The sequence below is a fragment of the Triplophysa dalaica genome, chromosome 21 (genome assembly GCF_015846415.1).
Source record: "Triplophysa dalaica isolate WHDGS20190420 chromosome 21, ASM1584641v1, whole genome shotgun sequence".
NCBI lineage: Eukaryota > Metazoa > Chordata > Actinopteri > Cypriniformes > Nemacheilidae > Triplophysa > Triplophysa dalaica.
The window spans coordinates 19,784,973-19,810,736 of NC_079562.1; the positions used below are offsets into that span (position 1 = coordinate 19,784,973).

General features: G+C 40.3%; 2 protein-coding genes across 2 annotated transcripts in view; one reads left to right on the plus strand and one right to left on the minus strand.

Moving 5' to 3' along the window:
• mettl1 (methyltransferase 1, tRNA methylguanosine) overlaps positions 1-7,298 on the minus strand; it is a 30,358-nt gene extending 23,060 nt beyond the window's left edge. Inside the window, exons 1-3 of the mRNA XM_056735438.1 lie at positions 7,122-7,298; positions 6,910-7,037; positions 2,325-2,509 (exon numbers count right to left, since the gene is read on the minus strand). Of these exons, the coding sequence (XP_056591416.1) occupies positions 2,325-2,509; positions 6,910-7,037; positions 7,122-7,204 (396 nt within the window). The 5' untranslated portion in view covers positions 7,205-7,298. The remainder of the gene's footprint in view (positions 1-2,324; positions 2,510-6,909; positions 7,038-7,121) is intronic.
• Positions 7,299-9,121: 1,823 nt separating this feature from the next.
• Positions 9,122-25,058, plus strand: si:ch1073-456m8.1 (uncharacterized). Its single transcript, XM_056734913.1, has 6 exons — positions 9,122-9,370; positions 11,749-11,829; positions 11,935-11,970; positions 20,007-20,168; positions 20,431-20,514; positions 22,985-25,058. Exons 1-6 carry the CDS (start codon positions 9,272-9,274, stop codon positions 23,552-23,554), a joined length of 1,032 nt encoding a protein of 343 aa, XP_056590891.1. The 5' UTR covers positions 9,122-9,271; the 3' UTR covers positions 23,555-25,058.
• The last annotated feature ends 706 nt before the right edge of the window (positions 25,059-25,764 follow it).

Consider the following 25,764-nt stretch of genomic DNA (forward strand, 5'->3'; position numbering starts at 1 on the left):
GCTAAAAGATGCCGGTCATGAACTGCACGAGGTAAGTCAAACTAAGTCAAATGTCTGTGTTTTGTTGGCAATCGGCATGTACTTGCATAATGTACAAAACACGAAGGGAGTAATGCGATGATGTATTGTGCGCTCGTGCTGTAGTTCCATCCCACTCTCCCCACTAGTCGCCTCCAGCAGCTCGTGTTTTTCCGGAAATAATCTTACAGCTGTATCTCTCTTTTTGTACATTTGATCACACTAAATACTCTTTAAAGATACGCCTAAAAAAAAAAGGTTTTACATTTCTGATGAGTAGATGTCCGTCAAACACGACTGTATGGTGTACAGTTGTGTTCAAAATTATTCAACAGCCAATGCTGTAAATGGTTTTAGGGAATTTAGTGTACATTTGTAATTGTATTCAGAATGAAATCCTACAAGGTCTTCTTAAAGAACCCCATATGCAACTAAAATGACATCAATTAGTTTTGTAATACAGTAGTAAATGTTTCTTTTGTGAATTTTTCATTGACATAATTATTCAACCCCTTAAAGACTACCACTCTGAAGAACAGAGGTTCAATGAAGTGTTTTCAATCAGGTATTGAAAACATCTGTGGATATCAGGGAGCAGCAATAAAGCCTAATAAGCACCAATTAGGCAGCTTTAAAATGACTGTGATACTCAGCTCCTTCTAGACATTTACTGGTGTGGTTACAAACATGGTGAGGTCAAGAGAATGGTCCAGGAAGACAAGAAAACAGGTGATCAATGGCTATAAGAAGATTGCAAAGATGTTAAACATACCAAGAGACACCATAGGAAGCATCATCCGCAAATTCAAGGCAAAGGGCACTGTTGAAACGCTACCTGGTCGTGGCAGAAAGAAGATGCTGACTTCGACTGATGTGCGCTACCTAAAGCGTAGAGTGGAGAAAAGTCCCCGTGTGACTGCTGAGGAACTGAGAAAAGATTTGTCAGATGTGGGTACTGAAGTTTCTGCTCAGACAATACGGCGCACCCTGCCTAATGAAGGCATCCATGCCAGAACTCCCAGGCGCACCCCCTTGCTGTCCCCAAAGAATAAGAAGAGTCGACTGCAGTATGCCAAAAGTCATGTGGACAAACCACAGAAGTTTTGGGATAGTGTTCTGTGGACTGATGAAACAAAATTAGAACTGTCTGGGCCGATGGATCAATGCTATGTTTGGAGGAGGAAGAACAAGGCCTATGAAGAAAAGAACACCTTGCCTACTGTGAAGCATGGCGGGGGGTCAATCATGCTTTGGGGCTGTTTTGCTTCTGCAGGTACTAGGAAGCTTCAGCGTGTGCAAGGTACCATGAATTCTCTTCAGTACCAGGAGATATTGGATGAAAATGTGATGCAGTCCGTCACAAACCTGAGGCTTGGAAGACGTTGGACCTTTCAACAGGACAATGATCCCAAGCATACCTCCAAGTCCACTAGAGCATGGTTGCAGATTAAAGGCTGGAACATTTTGAAGTGGCCATCGCAGTCACCAGACTTAAATCCGATTGAGAACCCCTGGTGGGACTTAAAGAAAGCAGTTGCAGTGCGCAAGCCTAAGAATGTGACTGAACTGGAGGCTTTTGCCAATGATGAATGGGCGAAGATACCCGTAGATCGCTGCAAGACACTTGTGTCAAGCTATGCTTCACGTTTAAAAGCTGTTATAACTGTAAAAGGTTGTTGTACTAAGTACTAAGATTGAATGTCACTTGGGGGTTGAATAAAACTGATAATGATGTGAGCTCAGAAAAGACATTTGTGGTTATTTCATTATGAATGTTATGTTATATTTGTCTGACCTACACGTGCCTCTTTGATTTAATTGTAAGCAGGATGACTGAATGATCATAATCAATGTCAAACCGACCAAAACAATCAATTTAAGTGGGGGTTGAATAATTTTGAACACGACTGTATGTATTGGCATATATTTGTATGTGTATGTATTTGATATGAAGATATTCAATATAATATTTGAGGTACATCTGACTGAAATGTATTGCTTGTTTGAGAAAAAGTAAAAAATAAAATAAAATAAAAAGATACGACGCAAGCAAATCTACTGTATAGAAACTCAAGATTAATACAAGATTGGCAGAAACTGTGTGTTATAGGCAATCTTTAATATCTTGTGATTTAAACATGGGACTTTACAAGTGGTCTTCATGGGGAAAAGTAAAGCATGTAATGAGCCCTTTAACGTTAGTCTACTTTTAAACCCTCATGCAGTGTTTTTGTCATGAAGTATGTGTGAACCCTGTCTGTTTCAAAAATTCCATAGGTGTGAATGAATCGATGTAAAACACTCACCTGCCCTTTGGTGAAAAAATTGGGAAGGTACTTCATGGCATTACTCCTGAGGCAGGCAATGTTCTGATAACTGCCCGGCTCAGCAGCACGAAGTGAGCAAATACGATCCTGTACATAATCGGACACTTTCACTCTAATCTCCAAACCCAACATCAGTTGCCTCGGAAAGAGCCGCGATAACTCAACTATGGGAGAAAACACACAAACATCACTCAATTATTCAGAGTCAAATCTTTCAACAGTCAAACTGTAATCTCACACAATCCATGTCCTATTTCTTTGATCTGGAAACAAGTCTTAAATAACTTTTTGCACCCTCATATATTTTTTAAATAGATGTACTCACAATCCAGGGTTTTTCCTGCATTGAAACTATTTCGTGCAGCCTCAGACTCTTGCCAAAAACTCCAGAAAATTTCCAAGAGAAGTGATTTAAACACCGAATGACTCGAATTCACCCGAATGAATTGTATTAAAAAGTATAATTTAATTGAAGTGTGTTCAAACTAAATATTTTATGTTTTGATCTGAAAGATCTGTTAGGAAAACACCAATATAAAGATCATTTCCAAGCAGCTTCAGGACTGCAGCATGTACTGTATTCATCAGTTCTGGTTAGAGGTTGACAGATTGATCGGACGGACGATAACTCGGGACGATTTTGGGGATTTTTTGTGCTGCAAAAATAGGTTGATTAACAGGCAGGTGGATCTGTGAGCAGCAGAGCATTGTTGTGAAATACGCGACGCTGCCTTTTGCAGCGTAAAACTAATGTCTCTGGCTTATAACATTTTAACTATCTGATAGCTTCAAAAGAAAACGGAAAGATTTCAATTATTTTATCCTTCGTACTTAATCCAGCCTTGTATATTTCATTGATTAAATATGATGCTACTTGAGAATGAGAGTACATTTTTGGACCTCTTTGTAGTGAGCGTTCAATCACATAGTTTAGGCTACATGTACTGTATGCAAGGGTACCAAAACTTGACAAGCCCAGCGGCTAAATTATTACAGTTGTCTGCATCGTATAGCTAGATGAACTCTGACGTTATCAATACTGTTTCTGTATCAGAGAATTTCTCCCCTGAGGCTGTGTGTCGGACAGAGAAACTCACTCTCTGCAGTCATGCCTTAATAAAAGACCAAACTTCTGGCTAAAACCTGAATGTGAACTTTCCTGCTTAAATGTGTCTGTGAGTCGGACTCTGTTTATACTTGGTATTAAGATGAGTTTTGGTCGATCTTTCTATCAAATCGATGAAATAAGTGTACACAATTTACAAATCAACCCGACCAGGGCAAATAAACATACAAACGCTGAAAACTGCAAGTGTGTGTTAGAAATCTGAAATGGAGAGAAAACATTCAGCTTGCTTCGTACGTTTCATCAATAAACCAAACTTTTAAGTCTTCAGCCAGAGTTTAAATCCTGACTTGTTGTTTCCCCTTGTTAACGCATTATGGCCGTAGGCTGTCTTTTGCGGCTGTTTAAACGCATTCGACCACAAGAGCGTCTTCTTTCCTGTCAGGCTTTCTACTGTCCTATAAAAAGAAAAATCTAATTATAACTATTAACTTAGTTATGAGCAGCAAGCGGTGTAATATGAGTGATTATTTTATGTTTGTTTTCACTTAGATTATGACCATTTGACTAATAGCAATGTCTGCCAATAAACATAAACAAAAAGCATGCTTCAGAACAGAGAAGGTGCCTAAACGTTTTGAGCAATGTTTTATTACTATTAAATCAAATTGCAAAATTGTACACTGCAATAGACACTTACTCAATCTTTCTCACTGATTTGAATAGACGTGTCTTTAATAAATGTTAAATTTAAGCAATATATTTTGTATCACTTCTTACTACACAATTGGATTTTATGAGATGAACGTGGAAAAAATAAACATATGCCTCCTATATCTGATTTTAAAAAATCGGCATCGGCCAGAGAAAAACCCATATCGGTCACCTCTAGCTCTGGTTGAGTCTGGTCAATTTCACATTGGTGAAGATTTTAAGGCATTTAAAATGTAATATAAACAGAACAGTGAGGTATTTCTCACATAATTTACTGTTTTCATACTATTCTTGCCAACTATATAGTATACAGACAATTGCTGCATGCCAGCGAAATTTGTCACATTTCTACAGTTATGTGAAACATGTCCGATTTCAGCATTAAATAACCTTTGTTAATGTCAATACATTTATTCATGTTTGTTCATGGTGCAGTACGTTATGTTTATATAACTATTTATTATTGGTGGGCCGTTAACGGCGTTAACGTGAGACTCTTATCGCGCGATAAAAAAAAATGTCACCGTTAATCTATTCTCAAAGTTGGGTTGGGAGCTGGGTCTATACTACGCAAGCTATGATGACTTTCACCTTTATATTTTAGCGCGGAGGAATACCTAGATGAATTGCACTGTACCGGGTGAGAACAAGATTTTTCAACTCGCGTGATTCGTGTAATTCGCGCCGCCTCATCATCTCATGACCAGGGCTTCATTCGCGCCGCAAGTAGGTCTATCGCGTCTTTGCATTGACTTAACATGTAAATCACTCGCGCTTGACGCGCCATTCGCGTTTGGTCTGAACACAACATTACGTTACTGTGAAATTACCGCATCAAACGTGACGTGCTAACATGGATGCAGCTTTGAAGCCGCCGGGTTGCTTCAGGGAAAATTTATTTTTAAGAAGCTTCCCAATAGAAACATCGACAAGACTAAGGTTGTTTGCACCTTGTGCAATGCAGAATTGGTTTAAAAAAAACTTTCTCTCAACAGGTAGTGTTCTAGCTTTAGTTGAAACCAGTAACTTTGTATTGGCACCTAATGTATTATGGCTCCTGTATGACATATCGCTTGTTGCTCCCTAACGCTTTGTAAGTCGCTTTGGATAAAAGCGTCTGCTAAATGACTAAATGTAAATGTACTGTAGGAGCTCTTCCAGTCTCAAGTACCACCTAAACGCAAAGCATCCTGTAGCTAATGCGGAAGTAAACACAAGTACATCTTATTGAACATAATTTATTTTCATCACCAATTATCATAGTAGAACAGCTTTCTCAAGCAGTTTGTAATGCATTTTGGAAACAGGAGATGAGCCCCTGGTCTAATGCGCCACCTGGCTTGAGAAACCTGTTCTCAAAGACTTACTTTTAGTCATTATTTGGGTAGCACACATATTCTGAATGCCTTCGGCAGAATTCAAATGAGCCATTTTAATCTAGATTCAAAAAAATAATCTATGCCCACCACTACTTTTTATTTACATGCTAGATAACGTTACGTCTTGTTCATTGTTAGTTCATGTTAGCTAACTTAATACATTAAAGAACTGTTAAAAAAATTGATAAAGTGTTACCTCGACTATTATTTACACTTATGTTAGTACCAGTGGCAGCTGCTGATCTTTTAAAGAGGGGAAACTCATTTTCGGCCCAAATCATAAAAATTGTCCATTTATATGTAAATTCTGCCCTACGATCCTATTCAAGAAAATGCTCTGTAACCCTGTCGTACCAACTAGGCGTCTTTTCCAGTGACTGTAATTAATGAACAAACGATCTAATACATATACATATATATATATATATATATATATATATATATATATATGTTTAACTCAACGGGACGAAATGTGGGAATTATGTTAAACTGAAACAATGAATGTGGTGTGAAATTGTGTGAAATATACGATGAAGGTTGCAGCAGTTTGTCTTTCGACTACACATGTAAAATCCGCGATGGGACTGAGTTGGAAATGGAGACACAGAGTGATACGCGTCATAATCTGAAGACCACGCCCACACCAACCGTCTCTTTGCATTGCGAGAAGCTGCCGCCTCCTTGTCATTTATGATTTATAACAAAAAAAAAAAAAATGTCTAAAAGCTGATATGTGACAATGTGTATAGCAAACAAGCTAAAAAAAAACAAGAAATACGTTTTTATAAACTGTCGACCCCAAAAAACGAGTGTTTTAGGACATAAAAGTGGATAAAAAGAGATGACAGACCCTCCTATCATCACGCAGACGCTCGGAGTCCGGGCCAGCCCACTCCTCCATTCATCACAGAGACGCTGAGCGTCCGTGGGCGGGACATAATCGCAGTATTATCCAATGACCGTCTTGTTTCTAAGCACTGAAAAAAACTGTTTAAAGCAGCCCCATTGAAGTCAATGGACGCTGGGCTTCGACAGAGTAATGCACTGTACGCTACGGGAATGAATGAGAAGGAAATCGAGTCAGCCGACCTAAGTAGCTGATTCGGAACGAAATTGTTTTCGTTCGAGAAAAACGTGTTTAACGCATTTTTAGTCAATAAAATGTTAACATAATAGTACATATATTTGACCATTCATTTTTTGACAATTATAGGGGAAGCTGAGCTTCCCTTGCAGTCTTAAAGAAATCGTGTCTGGTTAGTACTACAATGTGCTTATTCTATAGTTTCTATAATTGGAACAGAAGTATTGGTGTATTCGTGCTGGTTTTATTATTGTTCACTTACATGCATTTGCACATTTTGTGAGATTTAACTAAAGCAGAAATCATCGTTGTCATACATACCCAGCAGTCCGCCGTATCCGCAGCCGATGTCCGCGAACTCCACCTGCGCTTGAACTTCTGTTTCCCCCCGCTGACAGAAGTGTGCTGGATAAACCTGAGACCAGTCCATCTCCTCCGGACAAACTGGACTAAAACATTTCAGAACCACTCATCACACAAACGACACGAATAACTCAACAATATCACTTCAATATGTCTAAGGTGAGTCTTACTACTGGAAGGTGTGATCAGCCATCGGGTTTGAATGAGCTCTCTGTCTGTAATAGCGCTTCTGTGGCATATTACACACACTCATTGTGCTCACATTAAAGTTGAATTTCTCCTCTGCAATCTGTTTTCTTCTCACTCTTCACCTCCTCGTGACAGACAGACAATAGTCTCTTCTTCTGTGCTCGTGATTTACACAAAACTGATGTGTGACTGCCACCTGCTGGAGAAAAACTCGGGCTCCGGATCTACAGTATCAAATACAAATGTGCAATGTTGGCTTTATATGCACCCCACCCAGGTTCAATTAAACCATAAAAATATGAGGTGTAGACTATGGTACAAAATAAAAAAAGTTAAGTTTTTTTCCTCACTCTTTGGATAACGCTTTGGATAACAGTCTCTGCAAAATCTTCATGTAGGCCTATGTGTTTACTTTAATGTATTTATTTCATACAAAATATTTTACTACAAAGATATATTGAAAAAAAAAATGCTCAAGGTAAATAATGTGTTATCAGGTTTGCATCAACAGCCAGTAGGGCATTGCAGTAGTCCAGTCTTGATACTTGTGATATAAAGCTCAAAAGAAAAGGTCCGATCAGAGGAACTTTAAATGAGGACGTCACCAGAAGCAATATAAGAGCAAAATTAAATAAATGCACAAATTCTGCAACAGTATTTTAAAAATATCACAGCTAAAGTGGACAAGAGATGAAGTTCACAGATCAGATACCATGATAGGTCGGTTAGATAATATGTTGTATTAATGGTTTTATGGATTGTAGTTCTATTCATTGTACGGCATCCTTGAGTGTCTAGTAAGGCGCCTTGAAATAAAATAATAATAATAATATGGATGTTGGAGGCATGTCAAGTTTAAGTGTGCACGTGTGTATCGGTTAAGATTCAGTTGGTAAAATCGGACTTTCATGTTAGCTAGTATTATTTTTAAGGATTCTTTGACATACATGCAAATAAGCAACTTGTGGAAGTACTGTATGATGTTTGCGGGAGTTCTGTAAAACATCTGCTGTGTTGTGTAAAAAACATCTCATAGACGTCTTAGAAAGAGCAGTTTTCATACTTTCTAAATCATAAACATCTTAGGTGTCTATATGACAACTGACAGTAGACGAAACAATCAAAGTGAGCAAAAAATTAAAAATGCATCTTGGATATATACATATCAAATAGAGGTTTGCCAGATGTTTTTTGCCATTGGGGTTGCAAACTTCCTTTTAAAAAGAAACGTGGGGACTTTCAATGGAGCCTGAACATTTTTGCAGGTCTTACATTGCAGGATTAATCATAGGGTGATCACCCTTATTAATCAGTCAGAAAGAATGTAAACTTCTTATGTCCCCTTGTCTAAACAATATTCTACGGTTGAAGAGTCTAGTCGACGGAACACACAGAGTTTCAGGCCTGAAGACAAAGTTTGACACAGACACAAGTGCTTGTTCAATCAGAGTCCAAAGTTTATTGTTAAGGACTAATACTTATAAACTTGCATCAGGAGGCGTCATATAAAACCACCAAAACAGTGGAAAATCACCAGACTTTAGGTTTAGTCTTTCCTTCTGAACAATCAGATATGATTACATATTTAATATTACAATAACAAAACAATTGTCCATAGGCATCATTATGAACCTTGATATGGAAAACAACAGATACTTATATCAACATAAGACAGCATAAGACATGATACAACTTTCACGGAGGTTAAACAACAAGTAGGCTAAGGCACATCTTATGTGAATAGAAGCTAATATTAATAGGAATGAATACGAATGGATACATATGATATATGAACATTGTATTAAACACAGATGCAATATTTGTAGAGGACAGGACGAAATCCAGATTCTCACAGTTTAAAATTCAGCGCTTCGCTTTAACAGATTGAAAAAATGCTGCGCTGCGCAGTTGCATCAGCCTATGACGTCACTATACCGCGAGAGCGATTCAAGAGCATCATCTTACTCGCTTTTTGATCCGCCCGGTCAGGATTCTGCTGCGTGTCAAATGCTGCCCATTACACCATACTCTGTTCTTGTACCGGAATATTGCGGAAACAGAGCGAAGAAACTGATTTTCCCTTTCTCTTCTGTTGAATATTTGTAGCTTAAAGTCTTTATTGTGTGGAGCAATGCATTCGGGAAACTCGGAGAAAGCGGCTTCGCTACGGAAACGGACACTGTCTCGAGGAATGAGCGAAGACGAGTCTCTTCGACACATTATTAGAGAGGTAATGTTAAAGAGAATAACGTTTGCGATGAATATGTTTTCATGACGCGTGATTTGACAAAAGTCATGATCTTTGTTTAGAGGGGTTATTATTAAATACAAAAATAATGATAATGGTAATAATGTTATGCAACGTCTGTATTATGGTCTCATCCACCTGACATCTGTGCTTTGTATTAAGACAAAACGTTTTATGTTACTCGAATACACTAAACGAACATCCGCTTTAATCAATTTTGTAGCTCGTTGTGTAACTTAATCGTGAAAAAAGGCGAGGTGTCAAAGACACACCCTTTGCCCTAATGTCACATCTGCCCGTGAATGTTATCGACGCTTTGAAATACATTAAAAGTTTGACTGAAGTTTAATGAAATGTTGCCAGTATAATCGGCTGATTATTAAAATGTAGTCTTCAAGAACAAAAGTTATTAAGATGATTGCTGCTCAATTCTTCCCATATGAGCAAGTTTATTTAACTTGAAAGGGATAACAGAGGAATAATAAGTTCTGGTCCTTTATTCCGATTGGTTTCCAAATAGCACGGGTACATCTGTAAAAAGCTAAATATCTGGTGATCTGGAAACATCTGCTGTGTGAAAACAACTGCTGAACATTTACATTTAGGCATTTTGCAGACGCTTTTATCCAAAGCGAATTTGCATCATCCTATACATTTTACATAGGTATTTGCAATCCCCTGGGATCCAACCCACAACCTTAACGCAATGCTCTTACCACTGAGCTACAGGAAAGCTCTCAGACATCCGAGAAAAGGCAAATATATCCATTCTAAATCATTAACATCTTACAGACAGACATCTTCTAGATGTCTAAATGTGCAGATGCAGATGAGCATTAAAAAAATTGAAGCGCACCCAATAGAGTTCGTTCTTTCGAGGTTGCCTCGCAGGACCGGTCTCCACGAGAACCATCCAAGAGAAGTCTGTTGTTTGTGTTCTTGGAGTTGAGAAACGGCCATAGATCAGCAGTTCTGCCTCACTGCATGTATGTGTTGCTTGGCAACCATTTGGTTGTATTGTTTTTGAAGAACTGCATTAGCTGTGTCCCAGGGCCGATTGCATCACAGCAGCGCAACTGAAGGCTGGTAAGTCTTGTCCCAATTTGAAGACTCTCCCAAGATTCATTGTGCGCTACGCAAAAGAAACAACCCCTCCCTAATTTGCTTTGCCTTTAAAATAAAGAATGTGTTGTTTAACACGGGCATGAAATGGCCATTTCTTTATCATAATGTAGCTGAGAACACGCAAAGTAATAACGCAAATAAAAAACAAGATTTTTGTAGGGTGAAAGTCCCTCTTAAACTCATGTACCCTTTAAGCACACTACCATCCTTAAGCTTAAATTATTAAAAGAAAACAGTATGTATTATCCTACCTGATGTCTTAAACAATCGATGTTCTTTAATTAAAAAAAATCCGATCATTACACAGCGAGATATGGGTGTTTATGTGTTCACACACTGTCTCTGAAAACTTTCACCAATGTGCAGTTTTTAGATGTTTAGACCTCTATTTAATTGATTCATATTTTGGCGTATCATCTCCGCAGGAACGAAAATAATTTTGTTCAGGAAAGCCATACATGGTGAAACAAAAGTAGGTCTTTCTCCAGAGCAGGGCCTAACTGTATAAAAAAAAACATAAAATATGGACGTAGTCGTAGTGTCCGTGCACCTGCAGGTTTCTGATGAGCTGTTTTGAAGCTAAAATGGGGCTGAGCCGGCCGTCGCCATCTTGGCAGAGGTTCACTCATGATAATCGAAAATGTGCAAAGAGGCGGGACGTGGTTGGAGCTGAGGCGTCTCGTGGCTAAAAACAACTTGTCACTCAAGTGGCCACACACCTAATTTGCTGAATTTTAAGGCTTAATATAAGCTAATAGGTGAGTTATAAAAAATTTCACACTCCTCACAGTTCAATCATTTTTTTGTACCAGGCTGTAAACATTAAAATGAAGACATGTTTATTTCAGCTGCAAAGTTGGCCATTTTAACATGGGGCTCGATGAAAGTGTTCTCTGTTTTCCAGTCCTGGTTCTCTCTCGTCCTTCACTGTTGTCACTCCTCCTTTTATGCGTCCGAGCTCCTCCATGAGAGATGCGAGACCAGTGCACTCGCGTCACCGGCCTCATGGCCCTCGTCCCTCTCTGCTTGTCACTAAAAAACAATGATGTTCTTCCTCTGAATCTTTGGTGTAACACTTGTTGTCTGCACTTTGTCTCTTAAATTCAGAATTCTTTTAAAAATATATAGTTGTTAATCTTTTATTTTTGTCAATGGTGTGAACAGTACTCAGCCTACGGTTGATTTTTGTTTTATATTTGTGATCAATAATATCAGTTTTGATTGTTGTTATACAGGCAGAAGAAACAAACAGGTACCTGTCACGCAATGACAGCAGACGTGGATCATTAAAACGAGGACAAAGAAAAGAAAGCCTTGTAAGTAAGCATTTGCTTTTAATGAGTTACAGAAATATGTCTCTCTTGCAGAAGTAAGAAAAGAGAGTTTTTTTAATGACTACTTATTGAACACTCTATTTTTAGGGTGAAGAGGATCTTCTTACTGAAAGAATAGAAATGGTACGTCAGATTATTTATTAATTTACCATATTTACGCCATACACTGTTACAAGGAAGGAGTAGAACGCCTTCAAAGTGTTTGTGGTCTAGGTGTGGAGGCGATGAGGATTTTCATGAATCATGTAATGTAAGTCACAGAGAGGTGTGGTTGGTGAATCATCTGATGGGATACACTGAAACCACTCGTTCTTATCATTAGAAGTCATCCAGTCAGGATTTTGGAGCTGATACTCACTCCTGTTTTTGTCATTGTGAATCAGTAAAATAACCCAGATAGCACAGGTACATCTGAAAGATGTCTGAAGGTCTGGAAAACGTCTGCTAAACAAACCAATCACTCTGCGTCCGTGATGCGCATAACTGTAAACAAAATAGAAGACATAGAACATAGAAGCGCATGCATTCAGCTCATTATTCTGTGTCCAGGATGCGCATCTCTGCACTTTTTAATTTTACACGGTGATAGTTTTGTGCAATAAACAGAAATGGATAGTAGTTTCACTTTTACTCGCTTACATTTTTCAAGTATCTGTAATTGTTTTAAGTACAGACCTATTTTTATCTTGGAAAAAAAGACCTCACTACATTATCAAGCACATATCCTGGCCAGGCCTCCCTGGAAGAAGATATTTATTTTGATCTCAATGGGACTTACCTGCGAAAATAAAGGATAAATACACAATATATGGGCCTACTTTACTCCAGTTCATTTCCTAAATTCAGTTGTACATGTTCTTTTACTTTTAATAGAGTACTTAAGGACATTCAATTCCACTAACTTTTCTACATTTAAAAGTAAAAATACATAGATTTTAATGTACTCAAGCATTAAAATGCTAAAAAACAACATTCATTTATGAAATGTAGGGGATTCAAAAGTATGATATACAGTATGCTTTATAATGTTTTGAAGTCAAAATGTCTAAAGCAAAACCACTAATAAAGTGCAGATATTTGAAAATCTAAAAGTAAAAATACTTAAGTACTGTCCACACCTGGCATTAAATGATTTGTAATTCTAAATTGATCAGAAAAAACAGTGTGTCACGAAACGTGTGGTGATAAAGAAGAACCCAAATGCAGGCAGCGGTACGGGGTAACAAAATATCTTTATAAAACACAAAACAAAACCCACAATGGGGTAAAATACAGGGGATAAACCGAGACTGCCAAACAGGAAGGAAAAACTCACGTAGGGTAACAAACTGTAACAAAAAACAAAAGGATCCAAAAACAGGAACAGAGCACTGGAAATGAACGCTGGGACACAGCGTATGGATAACTCCTTGGAACAAGAGTTCAAGTATGTACAAGAACAAACGAGCACAGGACAGAGAATACAAGGGCATTAAATAGGGAGACGAACAAAGGATAATTAACAATAGGCAGGTGTGGGTAATGAAACACTCAAGGGAAGCTAACGAGGAGACGAGAGGGGCGGGGCCATAGACGAGACACGAGAAGGAGCATGACAGCCAATATCTAGGCCATGCCATGTCCTTCCCACACAAACCCTAGACTTAGTCATGACTCCGCTGCAAGAATTAGAATAAACATGACATGATAGCGGAATCATGACATAAGCCCCCCCTCAAATGAACACCTCCAGGTGTTCACCAAGGGGTAACTAACAAGACAAGACAGACTGGGTAACAGACAAAAACCAACAGAACATTGAAAACATGATTAGGGGCATACAAGAAATAATAACAAACGGGTTGGGGTGAGACAATAAAAATAACAAACAAGGGAGGGGGGGTGGGGGCAAACAAGAGTACCTAGGGGGCAGTCCAAAAGGGTAGGGGCTGTGTGGGGAAGTCCTAGCCCGTGGGGGCACGCCAGAGTTCGGAGCCCCAGAGGGCTTGACAGGGGAAGTCCTTGGAGGAACTGTCCTAGTCCCCTGCTGGACTGCCGGAACGGACCATGGCTGGAGAGGCCCGGGCGTGCCGGACGGGACCGGCTGGAGAGGCCCGGGCGTGCCGGACGGGACCGGCTGGAGAGGCCCGGGCGTGCCGGACGGGACCGGCTGGAGAGGCCCGGGCGTGCCGGACGGGACCGGCTGGAGAGGCCCGGGCGTGCCGGACGGGACCGGCTGGAGAGGCCCGGGCGTGCCGGACGGGACCGGCAGGAGAGGCCCGGGCGTGCCGGACGGGACCGGCTGGAGAGGCCCGGGCGTGCAGGACGGGACCGGCTGGGCAGCGCTCTCCGCCGGCTGGGAAGTGGTTGGTGCCGGTTGCTGGACCAGCTTGAAAGCCAGCCTCGGGAACACCGGATGCTGGGCAGTACTGGAACGCTCTCCCCTCTTGGACTTCTTCCTCCGGGAGCGGCCCACAGGGAGTGCGACCGATGGAAGAGAGGCGGTGGAAGGCACGGCTAGCTCCATGCAGGAGGAGTCGGACGGGGAGTCCCACGACTGCCTCCGTGGGCGTCTCCTCTGGATGCAGACGGGAGGTGAGTAGGATGGACTGGCGAACCTCACCATCCCAGTGGTCAGAACCCGGTCCTCCGGGACAGAATCCAAGTGGAAGTGGGAGGAGTCCCGGGGGCCGTTGCACGAGAGATCCTTTACCAGGTCCTGGAAAGACCCCCGGATCATCCTCTCCCGTTCCTCCAGCGGAGGAGGACTGACCAGGCCAGCAAGGACATACGAGTTCATTAGGACCTCTGGGAGACAGCCCCGCCTAGCCACCGATCCCCGTGCATATTCATCCAGGGTCCGATTACCCTGGGGAGGAAAAGGGCCGTTGCCTTTCTGGACCTCATTGTAGGTTGACTGCCACCAAGTCTGGGACGAGTTAATACCTGCTGGGTTCATTAGTGGCTCATTTGTTCTGTCACGAAACATGTGGTGATAAAGAAGAACCCAAATGCAGGCAGCGGTACGGGGTAACAAAATATCTTTATAAAACACAAAACAAAACCCACAATGGGGTAAAATACAGGGGATAAACCAAGACTGCCAAACAGGAACGAAAAACTCGCGTAGGGTAACAAACTGTAACAAAAAACAAAAGGATCCAAAAACAGGAACAGAGCACTGGAAATGAACGCTGGGACACAGCGTGTGGATAACTCCTTGGAACAAGAGTTCAGAACAGCAAACGGACATCAAAGTTTTCAAGTATGTACAAGAACAAACAAGCACAGGACAGCGAATACAAGGGCATTAAATAGGGAGACGAACAAAGGATAATTAACAATAGGCAGGTGTGGGTAATGAAACACTCAAGGGAAGCTAACGAGGAGACGAGAGGGGCGGGGCCATAGACGAGACACGAGAAGGAGCATGACAGCCAATATCTAAGCCATGCCATGTCCTTCCCACACAAAACCCTAGACTTAGTCATGACTCCGCTGCAAGAATAAGAATAAACATGACATGATAGCGGAATCATGACACAGTGCTAGTATCAGATTCAGTATCAGTATCGGGCCATATTCAGAATTCAGGTATCGGAATGGGATCTGGAAATGAAAAAGTGTTACCGGTGCATCCCTACTAAAAATCTTAGAAAGAGCTGTTTTCCATCCATTCTAAATCATAAACATCTAACAGACATCTACTAGATATCTGTATGACATCTGACAGCACACCTCTCTGAGATGTAATGCGGATAAGTAAACTTTAAAAAGAAAATACATTTTGCAGATGTAAATGCAGACATCATATAGATGTGCTCATCTCTGGAAAAATTGTCCGTAGGGTGTGAGTACGTGAGTGAATGAGTGAGTGTGTGTGCCCTGCGATGGGTTGGCACTCCATCCAGGGTGTATCCTGCCTTGATGCCCGATGACTCCTGAGATAGGCGCAGGCTCCCCGTGACCCGAGGTAGTTCGGATAAGCAGTAGAAAATGGAATGGAATATAGATGTGCTATCAGGGAAGTAATCTTTGTGCAACAAGCAATTTACTATGCCTTGAAAAACATGGTTTGATCGTGAGATGAAAGGAAAGTGTCAAAAGAATTGAATATAAATAGTCTTGAAGGGGTGTTCCGATTTTTGGGGCCGATCACCGATCCTCGATCACTGAAAGCTGAATCGTCCGATACCGAATCACCAATTACAGAAGCTGTTTGAAGCTTTCTCATTAGCATAATTTTTTTACTATATTTAACAACATTGTATATCAAGTATTCAAATTAAGAGAAGAGAAAGTCTGGCAAGTAACATATTTACATAAAACTGTGAGTCGCAGAAAATCTTGGTCTTCCACAATATACAGTAGGTGCTTATTATCAAAGAAAATGTATTACATTATTTTATCAGATATTTCTTTATGCTTCTTACTGTCCTGCAGTAGGCTTGATGCCTTTGAAATGTCTCTGTTACCGACAGCTGAGCAGATTTTAGACTTTTCACTTATACAGTCAGGTCCATAAATATTGGGACATCGACACAATTCTAACATTTTTGGCTCTATACACCACCACAATAGATTTCAAATGAAACAAACAAGATGTGATTTAACTGCAGACTGTCAGCTTTAATTTGAGGGTATTTTCATCCACATCAGGTGAGCGGTGTAGGAATTACAACAGTTTGCATATGTGCCTCCCACTTGTTAAGGGACTAAAAGTAATGGGACAGAATAATAATCATAAATCAAGCTTTCACTTTTTAATACTTGGTTGCAAATCCTTTGCAGTCAATTACAGTCTGAAGTCTGGAACGCATAGACATCACCAGACGCTGGGTTTCATCCCTGGTGATGCTCTGCCAGGCCTCTACTGCAACCGTCTTCAGTCCCTGCTTGTTCTTGGGGTATTTTCCCTTCAGTTTTGTCTTCAGCAAGTGAAATGCATGCTCAATCGGATTCAGGTCAGGTGATTGACTTGGCCATTGCATAACAGTCCACTTCTTTCCCTTTAAAACTCTTTGGTTGCTTTTGCAGTATGCTTTGGGCCATTGTCCATCTGCACTGTGAAGCGCCATCCAATGAGTTCTGAAGCATTTGGCTGAATATGAGCAGATAATATTTCCCAGAAACACTTCAGAATTCATCCTGCTGCTTTTGTCAGCAGTCACATCATCAATAAATACAAGAGAACCAGTTCCACTGGCAGCCATACATGCCCACGCCATGACACTACCACCTCCATGCTTCACTGATGAGGAGGTATTCTTAGGATCATGAGTTCCTTTCCTTCTCCATACTCTTCTCTTCCCATCACTCTGGTACAAGTTGATCTTGGTCTCATCTGTCCATAGGATGTTGTTCCAGAACTGTGAAGGCTTTTTTAGATGTCGTTTGGCAAACTCTAGTCTGGCCTTCCTGTTTTTGAGGCTCACCAATGGTTTACATCTTGTGGTGAACCCTCTGTATTCACTCTGGTGAAGTCTTCTCTTGATTGTTGACACACATACACCTACCTCCTGGAGAGTGTTCTCCATCTGGCCAACAGTTGGGAAGGATGTTCTCTTCACCAGGGAATTTTTTTTCGGTCATCCACCACAGTTGTTTTCCGTGGTCTTCCGGATCTTTTGATGTTGCTGAGCTCACCGGTGCGTTCCTTCTTTTTAAGAATGTACCAAACAGTTGTTTTGGCCACGCCTAATGTTTTTGCTATCTCTCTGATGGGTTTGTTTTGTTTTTTCAGCCTAATGATGGCTTGCTTCGCTGATAGTGACAGCTCTTTGGATCTCATCTTGACAGTTGACAGCAACAGATTCCAAATGCAAATAGCAAACTTGAAATGAACTCTGGACCTTTTATCTGCTCATTGTAATTGGGATCGTGAGGGAATAACACACAACTGGCCATGGAACAGCTGAGAAGTCAATTGTCCCGTTACTTTTGGTCCCTTAACAAGTGGGAGGCACATATGCAAACTGTTGTAATTCCTACACCGTTCACCTGATGTGGATGTAAATACCCTCAAATTAAAGCTGACAGTCGAAGTTAAAGCACATCTTGTTCATTTCATTTGAAATTCATTGTGGTGGCGTATAGAGCCAAAAACGTTAGAATTGTGTCGGTGTCCCAATATTTATGGACCTGACTGTATGTTCAATGTTTCTGTTGTCGTACATATAAAATAATATGCTAATTACATACACATGTTTATGTTCATATGTCCAATAAGTAGCAATGACAGGTGTCTGTAAAAGGTGTTTTCTACTCAAAAGAAAGCTGTGGTTTGGTCATACAGTATATGTGCTGCTTCTGCTGCTCACTGAACAGAGAAACGCAGAGAGAAACATTTTTCCACTCACTGAAAGCTATATTCAGGGATGCACATAAGTGGTGCGCAGGTGCGCATACTGGATAAGATTTCGTTTGAACTGAATGCTGCTAAAACTACTGATATGTCGTTTGTTCCCGGTGTAAACGGGACCTGGATGTTAATTATGAAAAACTGAGTATTGGTAACTCCGCCTTTGTTGGGTCTGCTTTGGTTCCTAGAGAAGCACGCGCCACCTCTGTGAATTTCTGGATCTGCACTGCGCTGTGCTGCACGTCAACCATAACACAGCTTCTCTTAAACTTTCTAAAAGGACAAGCTGTTTAAACTTGACTCTTGCATGCAGCTTGTGTTTCTCAATGCTATACTCTATCCTAGCTCCGCTCCGCAAGTCTCTATGTGCACTCGAAAGTGCACTTCCGAGCAACCTGCCAAAAACCAAAAAGGTTGTCGTTTTAGGTTTCAAAATTGGTGTTGAAAATTATTAAGAATTATTATGTTGAAGAAATACATTATCATTGTATTTTAAGTGTACTTTAAAATAATATAAATATAGTATTATTCTACTTCATTATTTTGTTTATTGTTCATAAAAAAGTAACTACTTTGTTACTTTTATTTTTAATAGGTAAATATAAGTTGTCACACTATGTGCAATGTGAGCATAAAACCGAATCTCCAGGTGCTCTCTTGAGAACCAGATAGAAAAACTTATGTGCACCCCTGCTAATATTTATACAAAAAGACGCAATTTTATGAGTTACAGACGGCAACATTGCGCCTGTGTGTGTATGCGTGCACGGGACGCGGGGAGTGATGGATGAATATGCATAGCTATGCTTGAACTAGAAGAACTTAGCTTTGGTCTGATGTTGTAACTCCCATGTTTTACACACAATATTGAGAAGAACATACAGCATACATGCCAACCCTCCCGATTTTTCCGGGAGACTCCCGAATTTCAAAGCCCCTCCCGAAAATCTCCCGGGCCTACCTTTCTCCCGATTTCCACCCGGACAACAATATTGCTACACCATCCGTCACTGGGTGCCGTTTCAGACCGAACAAAAATACAGGTTACACCTCGAAGTCAAGCGCGGCAAATTCAGAACGGAACAAGAAGCAGAAGAAGGGGAAAAGGAAGAAAGAAGAGACATGGAGAATAGAAAGAGAAAATATCCGTGCAAATTCCTAACTGAATGGAAAAAATAATTCACATTCATCCAGGACAGCTCGAAGGGGAAGGGATATGCTGCCTGCAAATTTTGTAGATCAGACTTCTCCATTGAACACGGTGGCCGAACGGATTTAATTACACACATAGGGTCAGAAAAGCACAAGGCTGCGGCAATGCAGCACCGGTCACAGCCCAGTATTTTAAGCCATCTTTCCAAAGATAGACCCGATGGTGTTATTTATGCAGAGACAAAGATGGCTATGCTGTTAGCTACAAACAACATCCCGTTCACATTTGCGGATGTTTTCAACAAATCCGTGAAGAATATGTTTCCAGATTCAGATATTGCTCACCAGTACGCAAACGGAACGGAACCATCAGTAGAGGAGTGTTGTTGTTATAGTACATATGTATGTATAAATTATGTACAAATAAATGAATTATATTCTTCTTTACGTTTGTTTGTGTGTGTGATTATACATGAGGCGCACCCCCCCCCCCCCCCTTTTTTAATATCTCCCTAATTCTGAGGTCTCTAGGTTGGCAAGTATGACATACAGTGTGTAGTGGTACACTATGTCGATCATGCAGACAAAATGGAGTTGAATTCGTTGATTCCACGATACCTGTTTACAGTGCTGGTGAAGAACTGAGGTTGTATGTTTTTGTGTTCAGGAGGAGCTGCGAGCAGACTATGAAATCTGTTTACAGGAGATGCGAGCCCTTGAGCTTCAGCAGGAGGCTCATTTGTTTCAGGTGGACTGTCTTCAAGATGCTCTCGAGGGGGCAGAGGAGATGCTTTCTGAAGCACAGAGAGAGGCTCGTGCAGTCACGATGGTATTATGTTTGTAATGACATCACTTCCTATATGTTATCTGCATTTGACCAATTCTGCTAACAAATGGATATTGCAAGTTGTGTATTTCAGACTTCTTGAGGCTTCATGGAGCTAACTTTTTTAGTTAGTTTTTGAGTGCATTTTAATTGTTCAATAACTCATTTAGTAGTGTTCCAATTATATGGAAAGAACTTCTGGGATGGATTGATCCATCTTTACTTTCACCTCTTGTGCGTTGACTGTGCTTTTCATTGTGTGCAGGAATTGGAGCGCGAGCGGGAAGCTCGGAGGAAGCTGGAAGACATCGTGGCCTCATTAATGCAGGAGATGGAAGTGTTAAAAGAGGTGAGCGAGGACATTTAGACATGAACTGAATGAACAGCCGTTGACCTCTCTTTGTGCTTTTCACAGAATTACATACAATAACTGTAAAAATATAGAAAACAGTTTACAGTCAAATTTTTTTAAATGACATTATACCATGGTCTGTTTGAATGCTCCATTATGGTTTGCTGGAAGGTGTACACTAAGTAAGGGATTATCCACAGCTAGCCGTTCATTAAAGGACTTTTATGCACAACGTGAAGAACAAGAACCATCCGTCGCGAATTGTAATTTTTAAGCAGACAGGTGAAAATTAGTTACTTTCCTCAGTTAATTTCAAACATTGATCAAACTGACTTCCAGCCAATCGGAAAGAGTATTCAAACAGACTATGGTATAATATTTCACCTGTCTGATCAAAAGTTACACTGTAAACATCAATAACAGCTTTAACTTTGCAAAGGACCATGGTATGAGCGGGAATAATCCCTTACGTATAGTACTGTTGAAACAGTTTTAAAACCATAGAAAAACTGATAAATGAAAGGTTTTAATTAATTATTTTCTATAAATGATTGTCAGGCTGAAATGAAGGTGGAGTTGTGTATCATCCGCATAGCAGTGATAGGAAAGCCATGTTTTCAAATGACAGAACGTAGGGATGTCTTGAATATGGAAAAGTGCAGTGGTCCAAGCGCTGAGCCCTGAGGTACGCTTACCCTAACCATTTATTGAGATGTTTGAACTGAGAAACTTCACCTCTCAGGGATACTTTAAATGAACTACCTGAGAGATAAGACTTGAAACATTGTAGCACCATTCCAGAGGCACCCATAGCCCTGAGGGTCGCCAGGAGGATGAGGGTAGTTCCAGCAGCAGCAGATAGACCCAGTTCAATACTCAAATAACTTGTTTATCAAGTAACACGAGTTACCTTTCAGACAGTCTAATCACTTGTAATAACATTTTTTGAACAGCTGAGTTGAAATTCTCATTAAAAGTAGTGTAGACACATGCTTAAGCAGAAACATACGCTAGTCAGACATAAGCAGTGCTGCCATGTTTACAGTTCTGCAGTGTCGACTGTTTGCGGTGCTTCACAGATCGATCTCCACACGACATCAAAGTACCATGAGAATGATTCGAGGGCAGAAACATACTGCTCTGGGTCCTTTGAAGTCATACACTGATCGGTTTGCGCGGGCACACATGAAGTTGAAACACATCTTAGAAGGTTGCAGCCAGTCAGTGAAGGAGTGATAAGTATAGTAAACGACCAATTTTTTACTTCTGGACCATCCGTATATGAGATCATAGGTGGATATTGCGTGATTCACACACTGAATTTAGTTGTGCTGATAATTCTGCTTAAAAACATAGTTTGTATGGCATACAAGGCAACTGGTCAGTAAATATTTGAAAAGCATTTTGAAAATGATGCATAATTTAGAGTGCATGAACTGTATGTACAAATACTACTGTTTTAACCTAAAAACCTTACTTTAACCCTCAATAATGCTTAATAATAATAATAATAATGCATTGTAAGTAGTTAAAGCTGGACTACTTGTCACATTAATGCTAAATTTAAAATACCTGGTATTTAATGCTAAACTCACAACACATGACAGCAGTTTGAAGTTATAGCTGAACCCAGGTGGGCTCTCCCTCCTCTTCGTGGAAGTTTGCTCAGTGGCTTTTGGTCGGGGTCACTGAGTGCAGCTATGACACCATGTATAAACACCATGCACTGTGCTGTGTTTTACCTTTCTGTGTTTTTCTGTTTTCTCCTGTAAAGCTGCTTTGGAACAATGCACATTGTGAACAGCACTATATCCAAAAAAAAAAATTTGAATTTAATGCCGCTTTTCAAAACAACTAAGGTCACCTCACAAACAGGCAAAGAATAAAATAAAAGTATAAAGCACTGCACAAGACAAAAAACATAACAAACACTCGGCATATACAGATTAAATGCAATAAAGACTCAGAAGAGCATATTATAAAAAAGCCTGAGTAAAAAGATACATCTTAAGATGTGTTTAAAAGTCTGCAAGCAATCGCTGCCTTATATATCTAAGGGAATGGAGTTCCGGGGGCAACATACCTAAAAGATCTTGAACCCATGGTAGTAAGTCGAATCCAAGGTACCACAAGAGAAATAGTTGAAGAGCATGTAAAGGGGTGTAAATGTGAAGAAGTTCAGTAAGATATTGTTTATTTTGGGTGCGCATGCGCACCTTTGCACCACTTATGTGCATCCCTGTTTATAAATGACAAGCAAGTGTATGAAAAACAACAGGGATTTCATCATACAATGAAAAACAATAAAATTCTGTAAAAATACAGACTATTACCTGAAAATAAAATAAAAGAAAAAGATTTTGAGCTTTTGAAAAGAACACTTGTTCTGCCCCTGGTGATGACCCTAAGATGAGGAATAAAGGGTTAAGGTTTGAATTAAGACATTTTTGTTTTGTGTCCTCTGCAGGAAAGAAATTCCGTTTCTGTCTTTCCAGTCAATGACCTGGTGGGAGACCAAACACAAGGAGTCATCGATATATCTGCTGTCTTCTCAGGAACTTCTGTAGATGGAGATATATCCAGAGAGGGGATGAGCACTGTGCACTTGGGTACTGTTGCCGCTACAGAAGAGCCTGCTTTAACTTCCACTGGAGCAGCTTTGGGCTTCAAGAGTGGACATACTGAGCCATTTCAGGCCAGACATGCTGGACCCAACTGGCTTCAGGGAGCTCCAGACGGAACATCAGTGGACCAGGAAGCATCACTGATCTCAGACACTGAAAGCTCTCCGGTAAATAAGAATAGAAGCTCGACCTTACAGCTGGAAAAAGTGATCGACCCAACGGTACAATTTAATCAGGAGCGTGAAGCTCATGATGGAGATGACAATGATGAAAGTAGTGGCTATGAGGACGCTCCATCGGAGTTCTTACCGACACCTTCCACCACCGATGGAAGTCTACTCGAAGATGGTGTTAATATGGGTGGCAATGAGTCTGATAGCTCTAGAAATGGGGATTCTTGTGCTCTCTGTTAAGAGCTTTCTTGTCTACCATTTAGTCCTAGACTGTTGAACTATAACACTGGTGCTAAAATTCAAGTCACCACGGCTGAAAATGCCTTTGCACAATCTAACAATTCAACAGTCAGCAACATTCGGGATCTGCACATTTTCTGCTGCTAATTTCTAGTAGTTTTTACTTTTTATTGGATGAATGTTTATTCTTATTATTGTGATATGATAAATGAGCTGTCAAGGCATTCAAGTTTTCACACTGACTTGGTTTACGGACAAGTGGGTCTGTAGTGAAAAGGAAATGACTTCTAGTTGACCACACTCTCTCTCTAATTTGCACCAAATATATCAAAAGCGATATGAGTAGCATGTCAATGGGAACTATTACATAGACTGCCAAGAAGGGCAAATACTTAATAAGGTAAACTGTTCCTATCTTGTTCAGCTTACGTCAAGTCAACCTATTTTATGAGTTTGCTAAAAAAAATTGCTTTGTAAAAGCATGTTGAATAAGATTGAGAAGAACTGGTTTTGTTCTTGCCAGCAGTACTCGGCACTTGTCAACACAGTAATGCTTTCTATCTGATGCCTGTTTTTCAGCCATGCAGCCAGTTTTGTTTCATTCAATTTCTTGCTTGTATAGAGGCTATGCATTGACGTCACTTACCCACATGAACACGCCGAAAGTCCCCCTTGAGTGGCAAAACATTTGGCAAAATGGCTGCTTTCAATAGGAGAAACAAAGAAACCGGTACTTAAACACACAATTATTTGCTGAAATTAAAACCAGTAAGACTTGTCATTGGAAATATTTTTCAGCTTGTGCAAACACGTTTGGTTGTTTAATAAACCTACAAGATTTACATCACTCTTCTCAATGTTCACTGTGCTTAACTTTTTCGCCGCCAGCCTCTTTTTAAAAAAAGTTGCCATGCTACACCTTTCTGTAAAGAATATATGGACAATCAATATGTCAAATGAAAGAACAGAGTCTCAGGTTTCAAACAAGAGAAACCGTATTCTTCAATCTTCATTTGTTAGTTTTTTATCACTCCGTAGATGTGGGTAGGTTTTTTCAAATATGCATCACTTTGATTAAAAGATAATTTTGAGATAATCAACGTTTTTTGTCAAAGATCCCGCCCAGATTACACTCAGAACAAACATTTAAAACCGCAAACAACATTTACGTTCTAGGTTCTGGGATTCTGTACTTTTTCCCAAAGGTGTGTAATAGCGCCACCTGCTGTAAAACAGTATTAACACTGATTGCCCGAAAAACTCGTCTTTGGCAGGGATGCGTTTTTTTTTATTGACGTCAATGGTGGTGAAAGAAGTTAAAGACAACCTTAAAGATAAACACTGCAGCATTCAGTCTTTCTACCACTCATTGGTCATGACTCGCTTGACTTCACGTGACGTGACGTGTGCGGTGATGACACGTGCATACCCTCAATAGCCTCTATATTACACTGAAGTGTCACAATTACGTTGAATAAAAAACAATTTGTGTTTTTGTTGAGAATGTCTGTGAATGGGACTGCATTCTTTATTGTACTGTATGGTGTTTTTTAATGGGTTTTTTCAGGCACTTAGGGTTCCTGTTCCCCCCCCAGATATCACTGAATATACATGCCACCATGTCATGTGACAATAACACGTGTGTCTGTGACAGGAAAGGCTCCCCGAAGATGAGCCTAAAGCTTCAAGGCCCCATATTCTTTTTTCGTAAAAGAAAATATAAATACAAAGTAAACTCTCAGGTTTTACAGCCCGTTTTTGAGCGATTCAAGTGAATTAAGCACAACCCCGCACAAATAATACCGTAGTGTGCGTTGCTGTGTAGGAAACTAGCCTAAAGCGTACTACAGTTTAGTAGGGCTGAAATGATTAGTCGACAACGTCGACAATAAACAAATTGTCGACAAATATTCTTGTTGTTGAGTAGTCGTTTGATTACTTTATGACTTTATTTAAGGGCCTGCAATGTCACAATTTGACCACTACGGCACTGTAGCACTAGAGTGTAATGCAGCCTTCCCGAATGCTATCGTTGTAGAAGGACACACAGCGAGAATTATGGCGGAGTACAAACGAATGTCAACAAGTAAAGTGTGGGAAAGCTGGAGCATTTAAAAAGGAAACATCCCGGAGCATGAGCAGGAGAGAGGTGACTGTTCTCAATCTAGTGCTAACACTTTTTTCACAAATTTATGAGAGAATGCAATGAC